The following is an 18,961-nucleotide window of genomic DNA, read 5'->3' as shown; positions in this document are numbered from 1 at the left end:
TGGCCTTATCAAGGGAGGTGAGTGCCATTATCGTCACTCGCAGATGTGGAACTCATGCCCAAAGGGTATGACCAACCTGTAGGTCCCCAGCCAGGAAGCTGAAGGGCCCAGACACGAACCTGACTCAGTGTGGTGCTTGGCAGTTCCCTTCCAGGAGCCTCATCCCTGCCCCCGTAGGATGGAGGTGGGGACAGCCCTCCTGAGGACACATTTCCTGCACTGCTTCCCACAGCTGTGCCCAGACTCCCAGAGCCTCTCTCATGCCAAGAGTCTGCGGTGGGAGCCAAGACAGCCGACCCCAGAGGCCCCAGGCACCCCAGATGCTCGGCCCTGGGAGGGCGGCTGTGCCGGACAGAGTCCAGACAGAGCTCAGACTCCGGGTCTACACACAGTGACTTTATTACTCTGTGGATGCTGGTGAACTGCCCTCCCCAACCAGCTTCACGGGGGCAGGCATCTCTGTCCATCCCATGCCTTTGGGTCACAGGGGGCAGCGAGACCAAGGAGACCACAGCCAGGCCCTGGGTTCAGCTTGTCAGAGCCATCACCTGCTGCCTCCCCCGACCCCCAATCTGTCCTGCGGGAGGAGAATTCCTAGGGACAAGACCCAGACCCCTTTCCTTCAGCCTCCGCTTCATCAAGGGGACCTGGCCTGCGCCCGAGCTCCTCCTTGCCTGCCCCTCAGGGGTCCCAGGTCCTCACCTCTGCTCTTTAGGCAGGAAAAGGGCGGGGAAAGAGGAATGGAGGAGGGAGAGGGAGGCTGGGCGGCAGGAGAGAGAAGAGGAGGGAAGGAGGAGACATTAGGGAGAGGCCCCTTCACACAGCGAGAGAGGCCAAGAAATCAGGGAGAAGGGGGGAGCTGAGATGAGACCTGAGAAGGAAAGTGAAATTTGGGGGAAAAGGAGTTGGAAAGGAATAGAGAGGAAGGCGTTGGGAAGTTCAGACAAGGGAGGCGCAGGTGAAGGAGGGCGACGGGAGGGAAGGAGGAGGGGAAGAAGCCAAGTGGCGCTGGGAGAGAGGAGGGACGGCCCGGGGGCAGCACCAAGGGCGGGAGGCGGCGCGGGCCGGGAGGCGGCTAACCCAAGGGCCAGGGCGGGAAGGGGCCTCCACCATCGGGGCCCGGAGCTACCGCCCCCTGCGCGCTGGCCGCTGCCCGGCCGTGGATGCGCTGGTGGCGCAGCACGTGCTCGCGGCGCCCGAAGCCCTTGCCACACTCCCAGCAGGCAAAGGGCCGCGCTCCCGAGTGTGTCTTGCGGTGGCGCACCAGGTGCTCGCGCCAGTAGAAGGTCTTGCCACACTCGCAGCACGCGTGGGGCTTCTCACGGGCTGGCAGAGGGCGCAGCGCGGGCCCGGGGCTGCCAGGGTGCGTGTCGCGGTGGCGCCGCAGGTGCTCCTTGCGCCGAAAGGCCTTCCCGCACTCAGGGCAGGCGTGCGGCTTCTCGCCCGAGTGGCTCTGCCGGTGGCGCAGCAGGTGAGCTGGTTTCAGGGACGTTTTGCCGCACTCGGGGCAGGACGTGGTGCCCGGGGCCGCCAGGAAGGCGGGAAGGCCAGGCGCCAGCGGGGGGCTGCTGGGCTCCTGCTTGTAGGGGCGTACAGCCTGGGAGTCCCCAGGCGCCGGCCCCTCAGCCCCAGGGGCGGTGCCTGCTGGGAAAAGAAACAGAGTCAGCGTCTGGGTCGGCACGAGGGCGGGGCAAGGACAAAACAGGCTGGGGTGGAGGCAGGGAAGGAACGCTTAAAGGCAGAAACCACTGGGCTGGGAAGAGGGGTGGGCTGTGGGCTTCTTATTCATACCTGTGTCCCGGTACCTAGTAGTGGCTGGCATACAGTCAATGCCCAATACATAATAGATGATGGTTGGCTGGATGATGGATGCGTAGATGAAGAAGGCGTGGGTGGATGATGGGTGATGAATGGACCGATGATGGATGGATGAATGTCCAGATGATGGATGGGTAGATGAAGAATGCGTGGGTGGATGGGTGGAAGAATGTCCAGATGATGGATGGGTGGGTGTGTGAGTGAATGCGTAGATAGATGGATGGGTGGGTGATGGATGGGTAGATGATGAATGCGTGGGTGGATGATGGATAGATGATGGATGGATGGATGATGGGTGGATGAACATACAGATGATGGATGGGTGGGTGGATGACTAGATGGACGGATGGGTGATGGATGGGTAGATGATGAATGCATGGGTGGATGATGGGTAGATGATGAATGCACGGGTGGATGATGGGTGGATGATGGCTGGATGGATGGATGGATGATGGGTGGATGAATGTACAGATGATGGATGGGTGGGTGCATGGGTGGATGAGTAGATGGATGGGTGGGTCATGGATAGATGGGTGATGATGGATGGATGACAGAGGGATGGTGGGATTGGTGTGAGGGGGAACACGTGAAGGATGGATGGATGCCTGGGCGAATGATAGAGGGATGGATGGGTGAATGGGTGGGTATATGATAGAGGAATGGATAGGTGGAGGGTGGATGATGGCTAGATGGGTGCATGGATGGATGGATGAACCTCCAACCCCGAGGCCCACCCATACCCCCAATGCCTACCCCTTGGGTCCAAACCCCAGGGCTCCTCAAGGGCTGGGGTCCAAGTCTGTCCTTGTCCTGGGTCCTGGTGCCAGGATCATTCACTGAACCCCCTCCCCGGTGCTGGGGGCTGGTGGGGAGAACCAGGGAGGCCAGCGGCTCACCTAAGGGAATCATCCCGCTGTCCTCCTTTCCACCTGTGGCCCCGGGGCCCTGCGTCACATCCTGAGGCACCCTCGTTGCTGACGACCCATCGGGGGAGGCTGCTGGCCCCTGAAATGAGAGCGCAGTTTTGAACTCAGAAATCTGAGGGAGGGCCTGTATTTCTCCCTCTCCCCACCACCGTCGACCAGCTGTGCAATCCCATCCCTGCTGGGGGGAAGCCACAGTCATGCTGGGGGACACTGAAGCCGCCCCACGGAGAGGCCCACAGGTGAGGACCGAGGCCTCCTGCCAACCCCCTGCCAGGGAGCCATCTTGAAGCCACCAACCTTCAGATGACAGCCCGGCCAACACTGCGCTGTGACCTCACAGGAGACCATGGGCCAGGTCCGCGTGCCCAAGCCACTTGCAGACTTCGGACCCACAGAGGCTGTCTGAGCTGACAGATGTTACTGGTTTACACCCCTGAGTTTGGGGTGACTTGTCAGGAAGCAAGAAATAACTAATACACCTGTCTCAGATCAGCTTCGTCCTGCCCTTTGGATAAAGTGCAAGCTCCTTAACAAAATGCAGAATATATAAGCTACTTTTAACTTGGGAAAAAAGTAAGCTAAGTTCAGAAACAACTTTTCTCGGTGTGAAACGGCAGAACAGCTGCCAAGCAGGATAGCACCACCCAGGAAGACCAAAAATTTAAAAAGTTTCAGTCCAACTCTGGTTGTGGTTTCTTCGCCCTACTACATCATTCCTAAAAACCACATCCCCAAGGGAAGGGGATGAGAATTCTTCTGGTGCCGATGACAGCTAAGTCACACACCACACCTTTTCCCCGTTTCAAATATTTTCAGCCAGAGGAGTACCTGGATCATAAAGCAATCGGTGGTGTGAAAATTAGCAATGCCTAGGCCAGGCAAGGTGGCTCACGCCTGTAATCCCAGCACTTTGGGAGGCTGAGGCGGGCGGATCACGAGGTGAGGAGTTTGAGACCAGCTTGGCCAACATGGTGAAATCCTAACTCTACTAAAGATACAACAAATTAGCTGGGCGTGGTGACCTGTAATCAAAGTTACTTAGGATGCTGAGGCAGGAGAATCACTTGAACCCGGGAGGCGGAGATTGCAGTGAGCCGAGATCACGCCACTGTACTCCAGCCTGGGCAACAGAGTGAGACTCTGTCTCAAAAAAAAAAAAAAAAGAAAGAAAAAAAAGCAAAGCGGCAGGGGCAAACCACCTGCCCTCACTCTGACAGACAAGAAAACGTTTCTTAAAGAAGGAGGTCAAGATCCAAGAGCGTGGGCCTGGTGGCTCATGACTGTAATCCCAGTGACTCAGGCGGCTGAGGCATGGGGATGGGGGCTTGGCACAACGCTGATTAGATCCTAGGTGCCTCCCAACCTGGCTGTGGGACCGTGATGGGCTCTGGGGCCCACCGGAGAGAGTCAGAAGAGCACAGTCTCACTCGGGCCCAGAGCACCACCCTGGACCACCCTCCAGCTCCTTGGCCCTTGGCGGGGCTCCCGTGACCCTTGTGTGGTGTCGGCCACAGGCAGAGGCTGGGCAGGGGTGCCATCCTGACCTCAGCTCAAGGGCACAGGGTTGACACACCTGAGAGTGGAGCCCTGAAGCCGTGCCATCAGAGGGTTCTCCCAGAGATCTTGGGCACAGAAAAGCCTGAGATCCACCCATTCCTCTGGGAACTTCCTGGTTTGAGGTCCCAGAGACAAGGGACGCTGGCCAGGCATCGTCCACAGGAAGAGACATCCAGGGGACACCCACGCGGGGACAGGCGCACCTTGTGGGGCCAGGCACACAGAAGGGGGGAGCATGGAGCAGCCCTGGGATCCTAATCCTCCCTGTGATTTTATGATATGTATACATTGGGCTCTGTCCACGGCTCCTGGCTCATGACTCCCACAGCCCTTGTTCGAGTCTTTTTCTAACGCTGGGAAGCTTTAGGCCTCAGAAAAAGAGTCTCTCCCTGACCTTCTGCCCTACTTTCACCTGCTCTTCTTTCTCCGCAAGGCAGGCCCTAAAAACTAAAAATATCCTTAAATCTTCCCCCACCTCTGGCCACAAAAAATTTTTCTGACCTAATTTGTCTGATTGTGGGCCATAACACCCCACTTCAGAAGGGGTCCTGCCCCTACCCTGGAGGAAAGAAAGCCGAACAAGGAGGCCAAGAAGGGTCTGAACACACAGACCTTGCGAGGTTTCCCCGCTTGGTCTACTCGGATTCGATCACACTCGTTTTATCTAACCGCATTTCTACATGGCTGTCCACGCTTCAATTATGCCTCTCAACCAAGTCTCCATAAAAGGCCCAAAGGACAGGGTGCAGGGAGCTTCCAGAGAGCTGAACTCGTGGAGGTGGACAGCAAGGTAAACTAGACCTCACCCACATGCCGGGAGGATGGTGCACCCCAAGTCCACAAGGACAGAGGCCCCTGCGCTCGGAACCCTTCCAGACCTCACCGTACGTGGCTCTCCATCTGGCTGTTCACTGGTATCCTTTAAAATCTCCTTTGCAATAAATCGGTAAACGTTTCCCTGGTTCTGTGAACACACTAGCAAATTAACGGAACCAGAGGAGGGGCTGTGGGAGCCTGATTTACAGCCCATCAGTTGGACAGATGAAATAACCTGGGGCTTGTGACTGACATCAGAAATGGGGGGCCAGTCTTGGGATGTGAGCCCTCAACCTGTGGGATCTGGCACTGTCTCCAGGGAGACCGTGTTGGAAATGCATTAGAGGACACCCAGCTTGCATCTGCTACAGAGTTGATTGCTTGTATGGTATGTGAGGGGACACCCCCTCCAACATTTGGTCACAGACATCTTCTGTGGTCACTGATGCTGAGGACAGAAAAAGATACTTTCAGTGCATTTTTTCCACATATCCCCCCTGCCCCTGAACCAGCTGTGTCACCTCGGGCAAGCTGCTTCCCTTCCCTGAGATGACACCAGTACCCAGGACGGACCCTGCAGGCTGCGTGCAGACTGGACGAGACGCTGCTGCTGTGCAGTGAGGATCAGCCCTGTCCAGAGAGGTCTGGCCTCTGCCCTTGGCTCCAGGGAGGGTCACCTCTATGCCCCCAGAACACACTGCCTGATGGCAGGGTCTGCTCACCTGGGGCCCTGGCCACCCGGGTGGGCTGAGCCAACAGCGTGACTCAAGGTTGGGGGTCTGGGCCACGTGCATCAGCTCGGCCTCTGCCGGGGATGGAGGCGAAGGTCAGCGTATCTACACACAACCCCCAACAGACACCCAGAGCGCCGAGCTCGGGGGAGCGTCCCTGGTCAGCAGCGCCCCCTGCAGGCTGCCACATGTTGTTGCCGGGAGGAGTTAGCGCCGTCCACACTCCACGGCAGGAGGACAGTTCGGAGCTCCGAGCACAAAGCCTTCCTCCACCCGTTCCACGCATCTCTTCCCTTGGCTGGTTGTCATCTGTGTCCTTTCTCTGTAATAAGCTGTGACCCTGTGTGTGACTGACTGAGCCAATTTGGCACAGCCAGGAACACACTGCCTGATGGAGCCCTCCTTACGCCCATCCCTGGAGGGCTCAGGAATCGAGATTCCAAAATTGCAGCTGAGGAAGCCAAGGCTCTGAGAGTCCCAGACATGCGTCCAAGGTCACCCAGCTTGGAAGAGGCGGAGACAGGACTCATATCCAGCTCTGAAATCTGTGTACTTTAACTGAGAGACTCTGGTAGGCTTTGAAGTCTGAGTACTTTAACTGAGAGACTCTGGTTGGCTTTGAAGTCTGTGTACTTTAACTGAGAGACTTCCTAAGGATGGAGCTTCCTCATGTATCTGGGCTAAGCTCCACCTGCCCCAGTGCATAGGCCTGTCCACCCACTGCGGGATCAAGCTGCTGATGTTCTGTTGAGGATCCCCTAAGGATGAAGCATCCTCGTGTATCTGGGCTAAGCTCCACCTGCCCCAGCACATCAGCCTGTCCACCCACTGCAGAATCAAGCTGCCGATGTTCTGTTGAGGGTCCAATGAGACTGGCTACAACCTTCTTTTCCTGTGCTGTCCTTGTCCTGTTAGGTGGTTGGGGGTGGGGGTGGCAGCCTTGCCAATGAGCTGAGGAACACCTTCCCTGTGTTCTGGAAGTATGTGTAAAGAGAAGATGAAGCTGGCATGGTGGCTCATGCCTGTAATCCCAGCACTTTGGGAGGCTGAGGCGGGTGGATCATAAGGGCAGGAGTTCGAGACCAGCATGGCCAACATGGTGAAACCCCGTCTGTCCTAAAAATGCAAAAAAATTAGCCGGGCATGGTGACATGCACCTGTAATCCCAGCTACTTGGGATGCTGAGGCAGGAGAATTGCTTGAGCATGGGAGGCGGAGGTTGCAATGAGCCGAGACCACACCACTGCACTCCAGCCTGGGTGACAGAGTGAGACTCCGCCTCAAAAAAAAAGAACAGATGAGAATGGTCAGTTCCTTGGAGGCCTGGCAGAACTTACACATAAAGTGCTGGAACCCAGTGCCTTCTATACGCGAAGGTTTTTCATCACCTTTTGATATCCCCACCTCTGATTTCCAGACTCTCACATCTGCCACTACATCATGAGCATATGTTGGTGGTTTATATTTTCCTAGAAAACTGTCCATTTCATCTAGGACTTCGAATGCATTGTGTACGCTGAACACGGTGTTCTCAACGGCTGTCAAATCTGCTCCATCCCTGGCTTTGCTTGCTTCCACCATCAGTGTTTGTGCTGTTTCTTGTTTTCCTCCTAGTCAACTTGCTGAAGGTTTGCACTATTCTACCATTCTTTTCAAATGTTGAGTTTGGGGCTTGATTATCAACCTGTCCTCTGCTAATCTGCTAAGTTTGGCTTCTACATTGAACAGCTACCCTGCGCTATTTTCCTGTGCTCCCAGCTGCCTCTGGAGCCCCAGGGCCTCCCCTTCAATTCAGAGCTGAGACGCAGACTGACTGGGGCATTTCCTTTCAAGCTAACCAGGTACTGGCTGGAGCTGCCTCTCCCCGCCTCCCAGGCCTACCCCACTGGCTTTTCTCTGCATTTCCCCGCTTGGCAGACGCCCTGCCCCCATCCGTCTCAAACTATCCCCTTTCGCTATTGTGTGCCTGAGGCCAGATGCTGAGTGACTACAGCCAGGTCATTCGATCTTTCTAGGCAGATCAGATTCTCTCTCCACAGAAGTGAGGAAGCCGACCATACCCTGGTCTTCCTGTCAAACCCTGTATATCAAAGCAGGACAAGAGGAGGCTGGGAAGGGTTAGCCATTCCCCCCACAGCAGGACAAGAGGAGGCTGGGAAGGGTTAGCCATTCCCTCCACAGCAGGACAAGAGGAGGCTGGGAAGGGTTAGCCATTCCCTTAACGAGTATTTTTGTAGCACCTATTATGTGCCCAGTACCATCCTGAGCTCTAGGGACACATCACTGAACAAAAGACAAGGCCCCAACCCACAGGAGACTATATGAGACTACATTCCAGCTGGGGCTAGACATACCATAAAAAAGTCATAAACAAACTCGACAAGGCCAACGTAGCCAAGAAGGCTATATATTTCTCTAAGTCCCCTAGACTCTGAGGAGATGGGAACAGTCCTTAGAACCATGGAGCCTGTGATTCCCAAATGTCCCCTGTTCTCCCCCAAATGGAAGAGCCTGCCCCCTCCTGGATGATGGGCTCTCTCTTATTGGTGGTCCCCAACTCCGGTGGCTCACACAGGTTATGAGGTACTTTTAAAAAAAATGTGAAAGTCTACTAGCTGGCAGAGGATGCATCCAGAATAACATGAACGAATCTCAAGGGCAAGAAAACAACCCAGTCTGAAAATGGACAGAAGACTTTGCTGCAGACCAAATGTTTGTGTGCCTCTCAAATTCTTATGTTGAAATCCTAACCCTGAAGGTAATGAGATTACGTGGGGCCTTTGGGAGGTGATTAGGTCATGAAGGGGGAGCCCTGATGAATGGGATTAGTGCCCTTCTACAAGAGACCCCAGAGAGACCCCCTCACCCCTTCTGCCCTGTGAGGACACACCAGGAAGCCACCATCTGTGAACCAGCAGGAGGCCCTCACCAAACACTGAGTTGGCCTTGATCTCAAACTCCCCAGCCTGCAGAACTGTGAGAAATACATTCCCGTTGTTTTCAGCCAGCAGCCTATGGTACCTTGTTACAGCAGCCCAAACAGACTAAGACGTCACGCAACCCAGCAACCGCACTCCTGGGCGCTTACCCTAGATAAATGTAAACGTGTATTCACACAGAAACCTATTCAGAGATGTAAACCAGCTCTATTAAAACAAACAAACAAACAAACAAAAAACCCTGGAATCAACCCAAATGTCCTTCAACAGGAGAATGGAGACATTTAGTTAAAAAATTACTGAAGCTGAGGCCCCACTTACCTCATAACCGCAACTTCAAATCTAAGAGTAAAATCCTGGCAACAGTATTTTTTTTTTTTTGAGACAGAGTCTCACTCTGTCGCCCAGGCTGGAGGTGCAGTGGTGCAATCTTGGCTCACTGCAATCTCCGCTCACTGCAATCTCCAGCTCCTGGGTTCAAGCGATTCTCCTGCCTCAGCCTCCTAAGTAGCTGGGATTACAGGCATGTGCCACCACACCCAACTGATTTTTGTATTTTTAGTAGAGACGCAGTTTTTCCATGTTGGCCAGGCTGGTCTCGAACTCCTGACCTCAGGTGATCTGCCCACCTTGGCCTCCCAAAGTGCTGGGATGACAGGTGTGAGCCACTGTGCCCGGCTGACAGTATTTTTTAAAAGTTTCCAGGTGAGCTCTACCACTTTCTACCAGCACAGGAGCCTCTCCTCGGCTGTCCTCTCTTTCTCATCCGGCAATGTCTTGGTGAAAACTCTGAGGACAGGCGAGGACCCACAGACCAGATGCCAAGAAACCCCAATCCACAGCAGCGCCCCCAGATGTCAGCTGTCTATATGCCACCGTCAGCTAAAATGGCAATCTCCCAGGCTCTTATTACTCTTCTTTACTTTTACCTAAAACTAAAATAACACTGACTTAAGACCATGTTGCATCACTGCCGGAAATGGAAAGCCAGTATCATGTGCCAGAGAGAGAGGTCATGGGAATTCAATCACTCACAGTAGTGTTATTCCAGTCCGTGTGGGTACTGATCGGAGAAGGCTCTGAGCCTGAGATCTGCTCTTATTAAAAAGAGAGAGTAACAAATACAAGAGAGATGCTAAAGGCATCCCAGAGCCACAGTGAGAGGTTCGCCTCGGAGCAAGCAGAGAACGCAGGAGAGTCCCGACGGCCCTGGAGCCTGGTGATTTCCCAACTTTTAGATTCACTGAACCGATAGAACTCTCATTGCATCCCCGAATGGAATATTTTTTTTTTATTTTGCAAGATATATATATTAAAAGCAACAATAACCACCACCTACTTTTACCATCTTTTCCTAAAAGAACATTTTAATGCCAACGAAACAGATGGCATGAGCTCATAGTAACAGTGGCTGAAATCTACCTAGACGGCACCCATGTGCCAGGTCCTGTTCTGAGGTGTCATGGAAACTGGAAAGGGCGTAACCCCGATGCTGACAGATTCCATGTTAGTTCTATTCCACCCCCACTTCACCTTGCATTCACCTCGCCTCTGTGGCAGACAGAATAATGGCCCCAAAGATGTACATGGTCTGATCCCCAGAACCTGTCACCTGCTGTCTCAGGGCAACAAGGACTCTGCGGACAGGAGGGAGTTAAGCACTGACATGGGGAAACTCTCCTGAACTATCCTGACGGGCCCAATGTCATCACAGGCATCCTAAGACGTGACCACAGTACACCATGGAATACTATGCAGCAATGAAAAAGAATGAGTTCATGTCCTTTGCAGGGACATAGATGAACTGGAAGCCATCATCCTTGGCAAACTAACACAGGAACAGAAAACCAAACACCGCATGTTCTCACTCAGAAGTGGGAGTTGAACAATGAGAACACATGGACACAGGGAGGGGAACATCACACACCAGGGCCTGTTGGGGGGTGGGAGAAGGGGAGGGAGAGCATTAGGACAAACAGCTAAGGCATGTGGGGCTTAAAACCTAGATAATGGGTTGGTACGTGCAGCAAACCTTCATGGCACATGTAACAAACCTGCACGTTCAGCACGTGTATCCCAGAACTTAAAGTAAAATAAATAAATAAATAAAAGAAGTGACCACAGGACCTAAGCGGGTCAAGGTCAGAGGAGTGATGGGGGGATGGAAGCAGAGGTCAAGGTCAGAGGAGTGATGGGGGATGGAAGCAGAGTCGGAGTGCAGCACTCTGAGGACAGAGGAAGGGCCATGAGCCGAGGAACGTGGGCAGCCTCTAGGAGCTGGAAAAGGCCCGAAACAGATTCTCTCCTAGAGCCTTGAGAAGGGACGTGGCTCTGCAGATGACACCTTGATTTTGGAGCCTTGAGAAGGGACATGGCCTTGCAGACACCTCGATTCTGGGCCATGAGACCAAACCATTTTGGACTTCTGACCTCCAGAACTGTAACAGACTTGTGTGATTTGTAAGCCGCTGGGTTTGTGATTTGTTACAACCCACTTGCGGGAACAGACCCGGAAGGAGGGTGAGGATAAAGAAGCCAGAGCCAGCACAGAGGTGCTAGGAGGCAGGAGCAGAGGAGGGGGCGAGCTGTATCCCAGACAATAAGAAGGGGGAGTGTTTGGGGGCTGGTCAGGCCACATGAGAAGGGAGATGGATGAGGCCACTGGCAGCCTTGACAGGAGCTGCTCCCTCTGGAAGAAAGGAAGGACGCCTGGCTGCCGTGGACTGAAGGCTTTGCTCGCTTTGCCTCACCGAGATGCCACCTCTCTGCTGCTACATCTCAGCACCCAGCAGGCACTCGGTACGCACTTATGAGGAACACCCGGTCACTCTGACTCTTCATCCTCCTGCCACTGGGGGCTCAGGCCTGGCTGCAAACACCCCCTCACTCAGGGCCCCTGTGCTGCTCCAGGTGGCTCAGGGCCTTTGCACTGGCTGCTCCCGTGGCCTGGACCACTCTTCTCAGAGGTCTCTGCGTGGCTGCCCACTGCTCATCACCCAGGCCCCACACAGCAGCCATCAGCCATGGGAGAGTGCCACTACTGAAAGGACAGTATTTTGAATACACTGGGGTCCATGAAGTAAATTTGCCTTTTTTTAACGTGCTGACTAGAACACTTAAGATGGCGTCTGCAGCTCACATAACACATCCCCCCGGACAGGACTCTAAGCCAGGCCGGCAGCTTCCCCGACGGGGCCAGGCAGTCAATGCTTCCAGCTCCTCGGGCCCTCTGTGGTCATCACGGTGGCAAGCGTCAGCCCCAGGTGATGTGAGTGGATGGGCGTGGCTGTGCACCAAGACTTCACCCAGAACGTGAGTCGGCCCTTGCCTGCTGTGTATGGTCAAGAAACCAAACCCTGCCCAGAGAGCGGCCTGCCTTTGCCCTCCGCCCCTGGGAAGTCATCTCTGAGCCTTTGGAGCCTCACGCATGATGAGGAGGGTCTGCCTGCCTGGGGGACTCAGGCCAGCCCAACAGCAAGATGAATTTGGGGTAGAGTTTGGGCCAGGGGGTATCCTTGACTTTCGGGGGGCTGGAGGCCGAGGTCAGCCACACAGAACGGGGAGGAGTCCCCAGTAAGAACCCGGGACACCACGGTCTGAGGCGCGTCCCTGGCTGGCAACACTCCCTGCGTGCGGGCGGAGTGCGGGGAGAGGACAGCTGGTAACCGCGCTCCCTGGAGCCTTCCTGGCCCTCTGCCCAGATGTTTCCAGCACGTCCTCCTCTGATAAGCCGTGACCGTGAACACGGCTGTGAGTCCTTCTAGAGAACTCGCAAGTATGCCAGGGTCTTGGGGCCCTCCTGATTTGCAGCTGGTGTGGGGATGGAGGGTGCCGCACGTGGACTGTCCCTCCACGCTGTACCGAAGCCTCCCCACCGCGGGTCACACTGGTTTTTCAGCGGTTCAGTGCTGCTCCTCCCTGGGCCTCCTGGTGGCTTCCCCGGTACCTTCCCCTCTCCCTTCCCCGCTTGCAGTCCCACCAGGCTCACCCAGAGCTCCTCCAGCAGGGCCACCGCCTCCTCCCCGCTCTGCGGCTGCCGGCTGCACACCCAGGCTTGCGTGTCGGCGGGCAGCGCACTCAGGAACTGCTCCAGCACCAGCAGCTCCAGCATCTGCTCCTTGGTGTGCACCTCGGGCCGCAGCCAGTCCCGGCACAGGGCGCGGAGCAGCCCCAGCGCCTCCCGCGGGCCCGGCGCGTCACCCAGGTGGAAGCGGCGGAAGCGGTGCCACGGAGAGTCCAGCGCCAGGCCCTCGGCCTCCTGCTTCACGGGCACCGCCACCTCCATGGGGCCTCCCGGACCGCAGCGCCTGCAGGGAACAGGCCGGTGAGAACCCCGCCCACCGAGACCCCTGCCCGCGGTGCCCACACTCACAATGGGACCCACGCTCTTTTTTTTTGTACTTTTTACTTTTTGAGACGGAGTTTCGCTCCTTCCCCCAGGTTGGAGTGCAGTGGCGGATCTCAGCTCACTGCAACCTCAGCTCCCGGGTTCAGGCGATTCTCCTGCCTCGGCCTCCCGAGTAGCTGGAATTACAGGCACCGGCCACCACGCCTGGCTAATTTTTATATTTTTAGTCGAGATGGGGTTTCGCCATGTTGGCCAGGCTGATCTCAAACTCCTGACCCCAGGTGATCCGCCCACCTTGGCCTCCCAAAGTGCTGGGAATTACAGGCGTGAGCCACTGCAACCAGCCTGGGACCCGCGCTTCTGAGCCACCCACGTACCCAGGATAGGCCTGGCCTCTGTGCCTCGGTTTCCCCTGTAAGATAAAGCACTCACCTGCCCCGCCTGGCCCAGGGGGCAAAGAGGTCTCTGTGAGGGGGCAGCGCTCACTCGGGTGGTGAGGAAAGGGTGTGCCCTTCCTGGGATCCCAGGGAGTCAAGTCCAGGCTGGGTCCTGCCCTGGGCCCCCGGCCTCTGTACCTCAGTCCTGCAGCTCCTCCCGCAGCCTGTCCTGAGGATTCAACCAGAAAACACAGAAAGAGCTTGCAGCAGGCCTGGCAGCAGCGGGTCACCATTAGCACCACCCTCACTGGACTTGTGGGGCCGTGCACCCCACACCCTGGGAGCAGACACTTTGCAGCCTACTCAGAAGCCACCCCAACTAACTGCTGTGGCCTGAATTTGTCCCCCAAAATTCACGTGTGGAAGCTCTCACCCCAGTGTGACCGTATTTGGAGATGAAGCTTTTAGCTGGTAATGAAAGTTAACTGAGGTCACAAGGGCTGGGCCTAATAGGGCTGTGGCCTTATAAGAGGAAGGGACACCGGGACTCTGTCCATCTCTGCCAACAGGAGCACACAGCAAGGAGGCCACCTGCAGCCTGGCAGAGGCCCTCACCAGGAACTGACCATGATGGCATTCTGAGCTTCCCGCTCCCAGAACTGAGAAATAAGCTCATTGTTTAAGCAGTTCAGTCCACGGTGCTCCGCTATGACAGCTATGACGGCCTGTCCCAGTCCCTTCCGCTGGGAATTTGCGATCTGAGTGCCAGCACAGTTGGGTTCTGATGAGCACCTCTTCCAGGCTTCAGACGGCCTCCTTTTGTGTCCTCCCATGGCGGAGAACAGAGAGAGGCAGCGAGCTCTCCTGTCTCTATTTTTTTTTAAATTTTTGTTTTGAGACGGAGTCTCGCTCTGTTGCCCAGGCTGGAGTGCAATGGTGCGATCTCGGCTCACTGCAACCTCCGCCTCCCAGGGTCAAGCGATTCTCCTGCCTCAGCCTCCCAAGTAGCTGGGATTATAGATGCGCGTTACCATGCCCGGATAATTTTTGTATTTATAGTAGAGACGGGGTTTCGCCAAGTTGGCCAGGCTGGTCTCAAACTTCTGACCTCAGGTGATCCACTTGCCTCGGCCTCCAAAAGTGCTGGGATTACCAGTGTGAGCCACTGCACCCAGCCGTGATTGCCATTTTTAAACGCATTAATAAATACTTTACAATTTTCTGTTTCAATTTCTACTATGATACATAACAATAGATATGACTCCCATCAATAAAAGCATGTTAGGGTCTTCAGTAATTTTGCAGGCAGAAAGGAGTCCTGACTTCAAAGCATTTGAGAAACGGTGGTCTCTGAGCTGGTGGGCCGAATCTGGGCTGCAGCCTGTTTTACTTAAGTCTCACTGGCACACATCCACGCCCACTTGCTCATGCACTGTCCACGGCTGCCTTGGAGCTACTGAGTGGCTGTGACAGGGCCTGGCTGGCCTGCAAGGCTGTCCACAGAGCCGAAGATAGTTACTTGCTGGCTCTTCACAGGAAAAGACTGCCGGCCCCTGACCTCAAGGACACTGGAAGATCAGGACAGAAGGGACCCTGATGACCCCATGGGGCTCAGGCACCAGCCCGCCCCAGAACACGTCTGGAGTATTATGGGAGAAAAGAATCAGTTCTATCCTATCTGGGGCCCTGTACTTGGGGTCTCTTCATTACAGCAGCTTGGCCTGTATCATAAGGAACTACAGCAAAGTCCCCTTGACCACAAGGCAGCAGGTGGGCACGTAATCTGCTTCTAGCCAGTGAGGTCTGACAGGAAGTCTGTGTTCAGACAATTTTCCTCCTGATACAACCAAAGCCTGGGCTCCTGACCGCCATGTCACTAACCACAAACGTCATCTCATTGCTGGGACGGCTGCCACAAGACCCGTGTATGCCTACTCTCGCCACCTAGAGCCAAATCACTCCACGGTGATCACAAAAACTTTTTCACTGTAAATCCCTGTCACTTCCTTGCTCAGCACCCTCCAACTGCTTCCTGTGATGCTCAAAACCCAAATTCCTTACTATGGCCATGAGGCCATGCAGCCCAGCCCTACTTTCTCATCTCTGCTCGCTCCCAGATTCTCTATACTCCAGTCACAATGGATCCCTTTTTTTCTTTTTTTTTTTTTTAAGACAGGGTCTCTCTCTGTCGCCCAGGCTGGAGCAGTGGCATGACCTCTCGGCTCATTGCAGCCCCGACCTCCTGGGCTCAAGCCATCCTCCCGGCTCAGCCTCCTGAGCAGCTGGGACCACAGGCAGGCACCAACACACCCAGCTAATTTTTATATTTTTTGTAGAGACAGGGTCTCACTATATTGCCCAGGCTGGTCTCAAACTCCTGGACTCAAGTGATCCTCCCACCTCAGCCTCTCAAAGTGCTGGGATTACAGGAGTGAGCCACTGTGCCTGGTCTGGCTCACTTTCTATCTTCTTGGACCGAAGGCCAGTGCCCACCGCAGGGCCTCTGCACCTGCTGCTGCCTCCCACTGGATCACTCTTCCCCCCCGATCTTTGCTTACCTGACTCCTTCTCATGACTGAGGCCTCCATGCAATTATTACCCCCTTGGAGAACCTCCCCAGATCACCCCCTCCGATGCTGCACCCACGTGCCCTTCCCCCAGTTGCTAAGACGTCACCCTTATTAGTTTTCTTTCAGCATTTAACAAGATCTAGTGTTACAATATCTGTGTGCTGACTTTCTTCACTACAATTCAAGCTCCATGCGGGCAAGAGACTCCATATTCCAACCCCAGCATTCTGGCTAGCACTCAAATAAACTTTACAGGCTGATCAATCCCATGAGGTTGGTGTTACTACCCCCAAGCTGCAGATGGAACAAGGGGAGATGTCTTACCCAAAGTTACTCAGCTAACACGTGACAGAGCCTGGACTCACACATCCACATCTGTCTGGCTCCACAGCCAGGCCACAGCATCACCTCCCACCCCACCCATCCATCAGTTTAAGGACTGATGAACCTGAGAGCAGGCAGAAAGACTTATCGGAAGACCCAGGCCAGATCCAAGTCTCAAAAGCCACACAGATGCCTGCTCTGCTATAAAAAAGATCCCTCTGGGACTAAGGAGGAATTTCCGCCAGAGAGCAACGCCACAGGCCATCAAGCTGACCCTGTTTGCAATCTCAGAGGTGATCACAGGTCACTACACCCTGGGCTGTCCAGAAAGTGAGCTCACTGGGGCAGTGACCAAGTCCAGCTCTTCTCTGGGTTCCTGGGGCCATCCAGCACAGGGCCTGCCCTCAAGAAAGCACATGCTGTTAAGTAAGGGCATTCCACCATGTCAATCCACCCTACCATCCAATGAGCGCCCTGTGCTACGTGCATTCAACAGCTGTAACCCTGCTGTCTAGCTGTCTGTGTCCGCAAAGCACAGTCCAGTCCAGAGCCGGGCAACCTGGATGCCTCGAAGACAGCCACTGAGTGGCTAGTGTCCTATACTGCCCCACCCAACCTTCCCAACAGACCTGTGAGCTGGGGAGATGGGTCCCCTCTTACCATAGGGAGATGCTCAGAGAGTGGAGCCACAAATGGGACCCAGATGTGACTCCAGAGTCCACACCAGTTCCATCTAGTACCCCGGCACCAGCACCCACGCATGCTGGGTTAATATCATGGCTAAGAGGCTGTGGAGCCTGGCTACCTGGCTTCAACTTCCAGCTCTGCCATTCATCAGCAGCGTGACTGTGGACGCGTGATTTACCCACTCTGTGCTTCATTTCCCCACCTGAGACACAGGACTAACAAGAGCTCCTTCCTCTCAAGAGGCTGCTGGGAGCAGGAGTTAGAAGCAGCCTCCAAAGGCTAAGTGCTCGACAAAGACCGGTTTGTCTACTCTAGTTTCCCAGCCTCGACATTAATGGCACTTGTGTTGTGGGGGGCTATCTTGTGCAACATACAATGTCTACCAGCATCTCTGCCTCTTTTTATGAGATGCCAGTAGCACTTCCCCAGTTGGAAAAAAAAAAAAAAAAGTCTCCAGACATTGCCACATGTCCCCTGGGGGACAAAACCACTCCTGGTTGCGAGCCGCTAGCCCACTGGACAAATATTTACCTACAGCACAAAAGGCTCTGGGGCAAATTCCAGCTCTGCCTCCTACCAGCTCTGTGTCCTTGGACAAGGTACAAGGCACCTTTTGTAATACCCTGTATCTCCATTTCGTTGACTGTAAAGTGATAGAAGGAGAACAAAAATGCTGAGAACCACACCTGGCTAGTAAGTGTCCAGTCAGACTTAGGGTTACTTTGTCGAAGTTTCCCTGCGAGGTGCCCAGGGGACACTGCTGCGAACACGCACGCAGATTAAAATACTAAGTATACATTGGAATAGGCGTTAAAATCGGATACAGACGAGGGTGACTCCATCCTGACTGGGGCAGAGGTGGCGGGGGTCAACTTCAGATGACAATAAACAGAGTTTCTAAGCACTTGACATATATTACCGAAGGTAATAATGCCCTGCAACAAGCTAAAAAGGCAGATGCTCCGCACCGAGAGCAGCAAAACAGAACAACGATTCTTATCTTCACGAATCTCACAACTCTGTAAAAGTTGCACTTGTAGAAGCAGCGCGCAAAACGAGCCACCTGCGCCGTATCTACGTTACAACAATAACCATCGTCCCCGGAAGCCCCTTCCCGCAAACCTTTCCGAAGGGGTCCGGTCCCGGCGCCCCCAGACTCCTTTGTAGGGTCCAGCTTCCCACTCAGCTTTCATCTCACAGCCCACCCTCTGCTAGGGTCTCCTTCCCCTCCCCCTCCTGTCCCTCCCCCGTCCCGCCCCTCCCCCTCCCCCAGCCGCCCCTCTCCCGTCCTCTCCCTCAGCATCTCTCTCCCGCGTTCAGGACCTCGAGGATCCACGACCCCCTCCCACTATCCACCCCTCCCCGTCTCCAAGTCCCTCCCCCTCTAGTTCTCTCTCCCAGCCCCTCCCCCATCACTCAGCCCCCTTCTTCTCCCCTCCCCGCAAGTCTCCCATCTTTCCCTCCTGAGGCCCCCGGCGCCCCTCTTCCCGTCCAACCTCTGGTCCCTCCCTCGTCCAACTGCCCCCACCCAATCCCTCCCTCCTTCCCCCCTCGCTCACCTCACTCTCTCAGGCGAGGCCCCCCAAGCCCCCTCACCTCCCCGCACATGCGCACAAAGCTCACCGGGACTCCATGCCCCAGCAGGCTTTGCGCCAAACTCCCCCGTCCCCCTCCCCCAATCCCATACGCCGAGTCGCTCGTTCAGCCCAGCAACTCCCCATGTGGCCCCGGCCTCACCCTGAACTACAACTCCCAGGAAGCACCGCGGCAAAAGCGGCTGCCCATTGGCCCTCGCCTGGTGACCGGCTCACCCCTGTTTGTCACCGCATGGCGTCTTCGCCAACACTGGAACTACATTTCCCAAGATA

The 18,961-nt window shown here is 55.2% G+C and overlaps 1 protein-coding gene across 14 annotated transcripts; it reads right to left on the bottom strand.

Annotated features, from left to right (window-relative positions):
- Positions 1-375: 375 nt before the first annotated feature.
- Positions 376-18,823, bottom strand: ZNF444 (zinc finger protein 444). Of its 14 annotated transcripts, XM_063719747.1 has the most exons (6): positions 18,216-18,319; positions 17,780-17,853; positions 13,568-13,741; positions 12,776-13,094; positions 2,715-2,823; positions 376-1,644 (listed from the first exon to the last, which is right to left on the bottom strand). In XM_063719747.1, the coding sequence occupies exons 4-6, from the start codon at positions 13,070-13,072 to the stop codon at positions 1,076-1,078; spliced, it is 975 nt and encodes a 324-aa protein (XP_063575817.1). In that variant the 5' UTR covers positions 13,073-13,094; positions 13,568-13,741; positions 17,780-17,853; positions 18,216-18,319; the 3' UTR covers positions 376-1,075. The 14 variants fall into 14 exon arrangements, with proteins under 14 accessions (XP_063575817.1, XP_054395096.1, XP_063575821.1 ...); XM_054539121.2 differs by lacking the exons at positions 17,780-17,853; positions 18,216-18,319 and adding an exon at positions 18,717-18,823; XM_063719751.1 differs by lacking the exons at positions 17,780-17,853; positions 18,216-18,319 and adding an exon at positions 18,717-18,823 and having other exon boundaries at positions 376-1,641.
- Positions 18,824-18,961: the final 138 nt, after the last annotated feature.

Source organism: Pongo abelii, chromosome 20, assembly GCF_028885655.2.
Source record: "Pongo abelii isolate AG06213 chromosome 20, NHGRI_mPonAbe1-v2.0_pri, whole genome shotgun sequence".
NCBI lineage: Eukaryota > Metazoa > Chordata > Mammalia > Primates > Hominidae > Pongo > Pongo abelii.
The sequence above is the reverse complement of the archived record's forward strand: the minus strand, read 5'-3'. Positions and strand labels throughout refer to the sequence as shown.

Bases quoted from the DNA above. Each gene is read 5' to 3' on its own strand.
- ZNF444 (XM_054539121.2), bottom strand. From the start codon at position 13,072: ATGGAGGTGGCGGTGCCCGTGAAGCAGGAGGCCGAGGGCCTGGCGCTG. The intron at 2,824-12,775 runs GTGAGCCTGGTG...CTCTCATTTCAG, and splicing joins CCCTGCTGGAGGAGCTCTGG to GGGCCAGCAGCCTCCCCCGA. The intron at 1,645-2,714 runs GTGAGCCGCTGG...TTCTTTTCCCAG, and splicing joins CAGCGGGATGATTCCCTTAG to CAGGCACCGCCCCTGGGGCT.